General features: G+C 35.9%; 1 protein-coding gene across 3 annotated transcripts in view; it reads left to right on the top strand.

The window, feature by feature from the left end:
* Positions 1-316: 316 nt before the first annotated feature.
* LOC136032283 (mitochondrial ornithine transporter 1-like) overlaps positions 317-9750 on the top strand; it is a 49335-nt gene continuing 39901 nt past the window's right edge. The window contains exon 1 of one of the 3 annotated variants that reach the window (XM_065712550.1): positions 317-441. Coding sequence is in view for 1 of the 3 variants with exons in the window: in XM_065712548.1 (XP_065568620.1) it covers positions 907-1018 (112 nt within the window). In the remaining 2 variants the exon portion in view is untranslated. Of the gene's footprint in view, positions 442-848; positions 1019-1101; positions 1121-9750 lie in introns of those variants that run through there. The other 2 variants (XM_065712548.1, XM_065712549.1) reach the window with 2 other exon arrangements.

Raw genomic sequence — 9750 nt, 5'->3', positions numbered from 1 at the left:
TGGTATTAGAACAGGAAAAAAAAAATAATAAAGACGAGAACTTTAACAGTTAGGAAGATGCCTGAAAAAAATTTTTCTAAAGGAAGAGGAGAGAGATATATCATTTCGGATAGAATTCACGAAGAATAAAGGAATGTAAAAAAAGGGAGAAATTTTACTGGATTAAAACTGCAGAAAGACCCGCCAAGAAACTGGATACGTAGAGAAAAATAAAGGGACATCAGAAGGAATAGAGTTCCACAATAGAATAAATTGATAAACTGGAGACCTCTGAGCTAATGTTGATCCTTATTTAGGTAAAGTAAATCTGCCAGGAGAGCATTCAAAGGAGTAGTGTACCAACCTGAGTTTGTCCATGAAAAATACTGTTGTAGACTGTTGATACGGTGGAAGTGTAGACCGTCTTCCAGAATTGCAATCAGGAACACAGCTATTAGAAAGGTAAGGAAAATTGCAGCATAATAAGGAGAAAGCTTAACATCTAGAGGAAGAGCTCAGTCTAGTGGTGTAATTTACCCTCCAGTTTTTTAATTAAAATATAAAGTTTTAAGTATCTTCAATGAGTAACAAATATCGAACAAATCGATGAGAGAATACATTTTTAAGCGTTAATCTCAAAATTCTTAATTTTCTAATTGCAATATTCTATGCACGAAATTCTATCAACTTCCTATTTGACTACGACATATTATGTCTCTCATATATTCCAGTCAACTCCCGATTAGAATCAAAAATAACTAATTGTTTTACAAACACAAAACTTTTTTTTTTTTTTTTTAATTTGACGACATTGAGCAGATTCTAGTAAAAAATAATAATCGTCACGGTAAATATCACGGCAACTACCCTATATGAGAAAACAGACGAAATTTAAAAATCCAAAACCTGCAAGCATTCTGTCAGGGAATGGAAAATACTATTGAGCATATTATTGCAGTAATAGAGCCGAAACATCAAGATGAGACAGTTCGAAATAAAGGAAGAGAAACCTTAGTTGACTTCATTGCAGGATCTCTAGGTAGTCTAACTTTAAATATAATAGTTCACTATCTGAGAAGATTGTTTTCCATGTTAAGGAATGCTATCAGTAATTATGGAGGAGCTTAAATTACTAACCTAGGTAAGAAACAGACATACCTTTAAGATTAGAATTGTATCTTGAATCCAAATATAACACTCATTTGCACCAGAAATGAACTTTACCTCTACCTCACTAATGTGTAAATTCATAGGTTAGGTTACATAGCCTATATAATTTGAAGTATATATTTGCACATCAAAGGGTATAGAGTGAAAGTTCATTTACAATGCAAACGAATGTTAGGCATATTTTTGGATACAAGATAAAATTTTGACTCTAAGGGTACCTATGTCTTAGCTTGGTCTCTGTCATTACTTTAACCTCCTCCACATTTTCTATACTTTCAAGCCCCCAAGGACTATATAATCTGACAGATAGGGATACAAATTCCACCTTGGTTGAGGTTCATCAATCTACTATTCTACCATTTTTTTTTATTTGTAGGGCTTGAGCCAGAAGGTTACACAGGCCATGCCTATATGATAGGTCTATGCCTAGCACTTGCCAGTATGCCAGTAAGCATAGAGATAACTCCACTTTACCTCTAAATTTAACCCAACTCTAAAATTTACAGTTTAAGTTTGACCCTACAAAAGCTTTCTCAATGCCTTAATCCATCTGAGAGCCTTAAGGTCTTCCAGACCTGTAGTGCTCTTGAGTTGATGACTGCCAGTTGAACCTCCACTGCTTCTTCTCCTACTCTTTGTCAAGTTGGTTTTTGAAGGACTGGATGGAGGGAGCAATGACAATTGAATCTTTGAGTTTATTCCACTGATTTATGACTCAAAAAGAATTTTTGGCAAGTATTAGATCAAGAGCTTGACTTTTGTAGCTTCTTGGAGTGTCCTCTTGTGTTGTGCTGGCTGGTAATGAGATTGCCACCAAAGATTGCTGACTTTTCATTCTGTATCTTGTAAATAAGCATCATATCACTGCACAAGCATTGGTAAACCAGATTGGGTAGTTTGAGGTACTTGAGGCTGTCCTCATATGAGGTTGATGCTAGACTTTTTATGCATTTTGTTGCTTGTCTCTGTACATTTCTGATGAGCCTCATATCTTATTGATAAGAAAGACCAGCAAGACATATGCCAAAATTGAGATGAGGTCTGACAAGAGCCTTGTATAATTTTATAAATAGAGATGCCTGTCTGCTGTTGATGGTTTGTTTTAGTAGTCCAAGACTAGAGCTTGCACAGGAAACAACATGCTGGACATGGCTGTGAAATTTAAGTTTATCATCAATAATGACTCCTAGATCCCTTTCTTCTGCTCTGTTCTTTAGTTGCTCTCTTACTTTGGTGGTAGGGTTGTAGATTGTGTAGTTTGCCATTGGGTTATTGGGTCCAAGGTGTAATACACAGCACTTTCCTGCATTAAATTGGAGAAGCCAGTCATGAGTCCAAACTTGTAGCTCATCTATGTTGTGCTGGATACTCTGAGGGCATGCAATACCAAAGAGTTTGGCATCATCAGCAAACAGATGCATGCCATTGTCAATATGGTTAAATATGTCATTGATGTAAATCAGAAAGAGTTGGACCCAGTACAGTTCCCTGTGGTACTCCACTCATTACTTCAGCCTTGTCAGAATATATTGGTTTGCCAACTGTAGCAAATAAGTGAACTTTCTGCTTGTGCTTTGTTAAGAAATTGATCAGCTGGGACACAACTGTCCCTAATTATGTAGAGAGAATATGAGCATACTAATTGATCCTTGGTTCTGATGCAGGTTATTCTTACTTTCATCACAAGCTTTATAAACTGGAAACTATGCTGCAAATCAGCATAGTTTCCATACTATAGCACTTAGAAATGCTAATTCTAGAAGTGCATCCATTTCTGGTTTACTCTCCTCCTTCTGGGGCAAACTAAAAATGCATAAAGTAGGCAGGGTTTGAAGCCAAGGGAAAAGTTGAGGTTGTACATTATGAATGAAATTATATTTTAAATACCAATTCATCAGTGGTAATTTCTGTATAGTAGGAAGTCAAAAGATAATTAAAACACTCACACATCCATAAATGGGTGAAACCCTGGTATTGGTTTTGTGACTTACACTCATTTCAAAATCCCTTTTCCTGATTTTCAAAGTAACCATGGAACATCCAGTGACTGTGTAAACATTAATAAATGAATAAAAAAAAGCTTTCATTTGCTATATTGATACATCTCCAAGCTCAATTGGATTGTTCTTAAAGTCTGTTAGAAAAACATGACTTACCCACAGCAGAAGGATTTTATTTTTATTACATTATTTGCAATTGAGAATTCTTCTTCTTGTTGGTGACCCATCTTTACCAGCAAACACTTATACCAACCAATTTTCATTACAGATGTCTCAGACACAAAATTCATCTTTGTATCATTTACAGAGAAAAGTTTATTCTGTGTTTAGTGAATTTGGCACCATTACTTACACACATGATTTGCACTTGCATTTTTGGCACTGTGAAAAAACATTTAAATATTTGATTTATTTTTAACTTTGATTATAAAAAAATAGGGACAAAAACTAAAGGAGTACTTATCACTTTCTTTCAAGCATCACTAGTTATTTGACATGGAAACCTGTAACTGAAAGACTTGCCATCAATAACAGGACTGGTAGAATCTTGACCACTCTAGAAAGTCCAATTTCATCATGGTCATTTGCATGAAACCTGAAGTAGCACAGAGAAGCACCAGCCTTTCTGAGGAAGATCACTTCAACAAAATGTGGACAAAGTGCATCAATCATTCCAACATAAACTTTTCCATACATACTTCCTCTTTTCCCTTTCACCTCATAAGCAATTGTGATGAACATACCCATCATTAAATGCTTGTGCTGAAATCCACCAGTTGGTGCTTTGAGGGGAGTTTCACTGTCATCCTTCTCTTCATTGGTGTTTGTGATTTTGGGTTTGCTTGGACCTTCAACTGCAGTCTCTGATGGTTCAGTATCATAAACTGTATAGAAGTGCCTATCTCATGAGATCGATGAGAAGACAGAATGAAATTTCACATGGAGTGTCTTCTTACTGCATTGAGTGGCAAAATGAATCTTGTGCGTTTTGAAAATTGGCTGTTTCCTCATGGTAGACCAGCATGGGGATTCAAGAGATGAATAGACACCTTCAAGTCCTAAACTGGCAAGGTAAAGGACCATAATAGAAGTCTTGTCTGTTTTCAAGGCTTTATAGAGCTGTTCAGCAGTGTTAACAATAACTTGGCCTTGCAAAGTCTTCAGCTAGACCTTTTGCATTACTTCAGCTCCAGTACCATTGATGGGACCTTTACTGTGAGCTGTTCCTGAAAACGACTTAGTTCCAGGACACCCATAATCTGATGTGTGATGAACAAGTGCACCAATTCTTGTACTGACTGGCAGCACCATTGCTCTAGTGATGTATAATGCTAGGTTGGAAATGATGTGCTGCATGAAAATGGTCAACACCAATCTGGTGTTGACCAGCACCAATGTGCTGGACTCCCATTCAGACTACTGTAGTAGATAAAACATGTGAAGATTGGCCCCTCTTAGTGTTTCTTTACTTTCCTGAGCTCATAGTGCTGGTGATGTGCATTATAGAGATGAAGGGAAATTGTTTTGAGATGTTCTTTGAGGCACATAAGAACTTCTTTAGCAGAGTCTTTTGCTAGCCAGATCTTTCTCTAACATAGAACATAAGTAAATTGTGCTTTCTCTTCACTTGTGACAAAACATGGCTTACACTTGACACTTCAAGTGTAAGTCACATTTTTTCACCCTGTGGTAATCAACCTCTCACACAGAAACCGCTGGCCTTACTGGTCTTACTGACAGTCTTGTTGCACATTCTAGATCATGGAGGAATGCATCAGAGCCAGGCAGGTTGGGACTTGATTCTGCTTTAATATGTTCTGTGGGTGAAAACATTACATGCTCAAATGTGACTTACCCTTGCAGTAAAATGTGTAGCTTGAGATGAGTAGTCAAAAGTTTGTTTCATTAGATGTGATTGTTGTTAGAACAACAGTTAAGTCTTGTCTAATGATGGCACTGATTTTAAATTTTTTCTGAAAGTAATTATAAGTGATATTTCTCATATTGCTGGACTGGTTTGTGAGAGTAAGTCATGATAATTTTTCTTTTGTTATATAAAAAGCTCAATTACCGCACTTTTTCTTCTATTATCTTAAAAAGAACTTCATAACCAAACAATTTGGATTCTTACCTTTCCAACAATGTATTCATATGTCCAAAATTAGAACTTTTAGAATTTAGACCATGTGTCTGAAATACTATGTTTTCACCCTAGTGCTAATGTCCAAGATGGTTCACTTTCAAGTTTAAACTAGCCAGCTGTTTCTGAACAATTGCAATTATAGATGTTGTGACAGCTATAAGAGTCCATATGCTGAAAATGTCTCTTCCTTTATCACCAACCCATATCAATAGATACGAACACTGGACAGCCTGGGATTTGCCTTCCAGTGGTCTGGAGAACATTAATTCACAGTGTTGTCTGAACCTTTTCCAGGCCGATTTTAGGTTTGTCAATGACCAGTCCAAGGACGGATGTGGTGTGCTGTCCATGTTTACTATCCCACTTCTGACACCATGCAATATCTTTGGTTTAGTTTAATGGAAACCCAAGCAAGCACCTACAACAAGAACATATATAAGCAAGCAAATAATTATAAGCATGGGCATGCACGTTAATAAGCAGAGCTTCAAGCGCGGCAAGTCAATATTCTGCAGCCTGTCACAAAATTTGAACCAGCAAATCAGAGCGATTAGTTAAATATTATGTTTATGTTTGGTTAATTTGAAGAAATGTCTTATTTATTTATAAAGGTAGGCAGTCCAATGTCCAATTTTGCTTACAGGTAACATTACCTATAAAGCAAAGCATGTCAGTATATGAGCCCCTCAGGCAGCAGGACAAGGTCTGTATTCTGTCTATATTTAATAATTTGGCCTGGAGCCTCAAAGAGTAAAATGGAGAAAAGGGAGCTTTTGAAGCCTAACCTTGTCTGTACTAAATTAAGTTTATGTTGTCTGTGATTGGTTGATTTTGACATCACTTTTATTGCTGATTGGTTGAATTGTTAGTTGATGTTTATGACATACTTTTTGCTGATTGTTTAAGCGTTGTTTGTTATGGTTATGATCTTTCATCATTACAACGCTATTCTCCCCAAGAATTGCAGTTAGTCAAGGGTAAGCTTCTGTGGTGTTAAAAGTTTGAAGGGAGTATATTTTAGTTTTTTGTGAGTTTTTTTTTAATTTTCATTTTTTTGAATTGCTCAATATGCCTGGATACTAATGATTGCACATTGTTTTTATGTCATTATTCATTCACGTTGCCCAATTTTAGAAAGCCAAAAAATGGATGTGCTTCTCTAATAATGACAAAGAAACAATTTGCAATCATGAGAATCCTGCTATGTACAGTAATAGGCATTTTCGAAACCTTGTGATGAAAGTAAAGTTTTACCCTGATGTGGAGTCATTCCTCCTTAGAGGGAAATACGGTACTTGTATGATATAACTCTGACCACTCAAGTTGTTCATCCATTGACACATTGCTAAACTTTTTTTGTTAGTATCTTTCAGCTTAACATTAGACAAGACAAAGAAAGGTGACAGAATAGATTGGAAATATACAGTTTGGGCTGTATATTTGCACACTTGGGTGGGGTTAAAGTATTTGGACAGTTTAAAGTTAGAAAACAATTCAAAATATACAGAATAATTGTAACCCATTAGGCATGCAGACCCATTATACTTTAACCCTCTGTTTTCTTTTTGTTTGTCATTATGTGACTAGGCATTAATGTTGCAGACCTAGGCTGTGCAGATAACATTGATGCTTTTACTGCTGACCCAGTAACTTCCTAAGTAATGGTAAATAAAATGGTATATTTCGTTTAGCTACTGGGTATGAAGATCAACATGGCCAAATCTGAAGTCATGGACCTAAATATACAGTTAAGCCTAACACATTAGGCATGCAGACCCATTATACTTTAACCCTCTTTTTTGTTTTTGTTTGTCATTATGTAACCAGGCTTTAATGTTGCAGACCTAGGCTGTGCAGATAACATTAATGCTTTTACTGCTGACCCAGTAACTACCCAGGTAATGTTAAATAAAATAGTATATTTCTCTTAGCTACTGGGTATGAAGATAGTCATGGACCTAAATTTACAGTTTGGTTATCAGCTCTTGCCTTATGGATAAAAATTGGAAAAACTCAAGAGCTTCATTTATCTTGACTCATTAATAGGCTCTTGTTGAGGATGTGACCTTGACGTACAAAACAGAATCAACAAAGCCCAAGCCATCTTCTCTTAGCTTTCCTGCCATTTGTTGAACTGACAGGAGATAAGTATGAAGACAAAATTTGTGTCTATAAGGCTCATGTTAGGTCTGTTCTCTTCTTTACAATTGAGATTTTGCAACTAAAAGGGGATTCATCTCCATGATATGGAAGCCTTTGACCAGTGTTGTTTACAAAAAAAAATCCTAAGGATTCCATACTGCAAAGGAATCTCACATTCTGACCATCACTGATGTAACATTGAGCCTAATGCCACAATTGTCAAACAGGAGTCAACATCATCTCCCCCCACCAACAATGTATTCCCCCTGGAAAATTCCAACCTATATTCCCCCTCTATAATGTTAAGTGCTCATTAGGAGGGAAATTGAAAGTCACTTATTGCTGTTAAAGTATATGTACCAGTACTTGTAAATGGTTGGTAGCTTCCCACTGTTTCAGTTTTCTGTCTGAGAATGCAAATATTTGATTGTAAGTAAAATTTTGGAAAATATTTGATTGTTTAGTCACTTTTTATTTATTTATTTAATCTTTATTTTTTTATTAATAAAAAATACAGTAAGCTTTCAAGAATGCTATTTTATGAGTGCTATTATTTAAGAATTAACGACGCTTCTTGACTACTATGGTCCCTGCGTCGGCCCTGCAGTGATTTCCTGCAGTGTGATTCGATCTCTGGGTCCCGTATTACCAAGCTAAGGTCAAATCCACTGCACCACCACAGGTCATTTTTTTTTTTTTTTTTTTTTACGAGTGCTAGTTTTGTTGAATGAGTTCTTAATAATAATATTAACAAAAAAAAAAATTCAGGCAGACCGAGATGGGTTTTATTGTTCATGTAGATGGAAGTTCTGCATGACTTGGTTGTCTATATGGCTGAAGCCACCATGACCTCCACAGTAGTGTTCTGTGATGTTTAAATACATTGTAAATTTGTTTAAGTATATTTAAACATTTTTTATGGGAAAAGAGGAAAATTACCATTAAAAATCAGTAAAAACAAAGCTCCTGGTAGTAGTTGCTATCAACCATTCCCCAAGAATTTCCTGGCAAGGCCCATGATGCCCTGCCTAGCCTTTTCCCCCTCTATGGTGATAGAAACATCAATGTCATATTTATACAGATCCAGTAATTATACCTTTGGGAATGTCAACCCCCCTCAGCCACTAGGACAAGGCCAGTAAATTAGGCAATTTGTTCATTGTTTACCTTTGACCTTTACTTTCCAGAGAGACAAAGGGCGTTCAGGCAAGCCTTTCAGAGAATGTTGAGAGGAGCATTGAAGTAAATTAAAACACATTATATATACATGGGTTGTCAAAAAGGCTTAACTCAGGAATGACTTAATACATTAATTTGGGACTTTCAGTAAATTATAAGAAATATGATCAGTTGTCCAAAAAGGAAATATTTGTATACCACTACTCCTACTACAGCTACCACCACTTCTAATGGTACCAGTACTATTGTTACTACATTTACGATATTGAGGGGAAATTTGAACTAAACTGAAGGACACTAAGTGTATGCATATTATCAAAAGAGCAAAGCTTAAGAATTGATTTTGGTATTAAGTTTAATTTAGTTTTACTCCTCCTCAAGTTGATATGAGAAACAAGTTTAATACAATTACCCAAAAAATTCAATCTATGCTCTTTGACAACCTGGATACACTTACACTCTTTTGATTTATTTACACTCTAAGAACAGAAGTAGTAATAGTAGTAGCCCTGAAATTTCAACTTAATACCCCCAGTTGTTCTTGAGACATTGCTGAGGTGTCTTATTGGCAACCATAAACCCAGTGCCTTTTGGACATAGTTTAGAGACATAGTTACTGGACTGTTTTACTATGCTGAACAAAGTGTCTGTTTCAAAATTTGGATTGGATGTGTCTGGAAAATCAATGGGCTAGGGAGGAGGCTTGCCCTCCAGTCACTTTTGACTTTTAAAGAGGGCACTAGAACTTTTAATTTCTAATTGAATTGGCTCATTTAAAAGTTTCAATGATATTGCTAGCTATTATAGAGCAGTGCTGTCAATGCTATTACTCATATGCTCTTTTAAATATCTGCATGCATACAGTTTTTGTTTAATTGAAACTCCCCCTAAATTTTCACCATAGTAACCTTATTGTCATTAGTTACAGTAAATGTAGTGTTGGTAGTAATAGTGTACACGTAGTGCCTTCTGGCTAGTTCAAAATTTGCCACAACTTACCACTTTTAATTTCCAATTAAATTAGCTCCTTTAAAAGTTTCAATGACATTGCTAGCCATTATAGAGCAGTGCTGCCGATACTATTGATTACATGCCCTTTTGAATATCTACATGCATACAATTTTTTGTTTAATTGGA

The sequence above is a fragment of the Artemia franciscana genome, chromosome 10 (genome assembly GCF_032884065.1).
Source record: "Artemia franciscana chromosome 10, ASM3288406v1, whole genome shotgun sequence".
In the NCBI taxonomy this organism is placed as follows: Eukaryota; Metazoa; Arthropoda; class Branchiopoda; order Anostraca; family Artemiidae; genus Artemia; species Artemia franciscana.
This window is presented reverse-complemented; position numbering and strand designations above follow the sequence as displayed.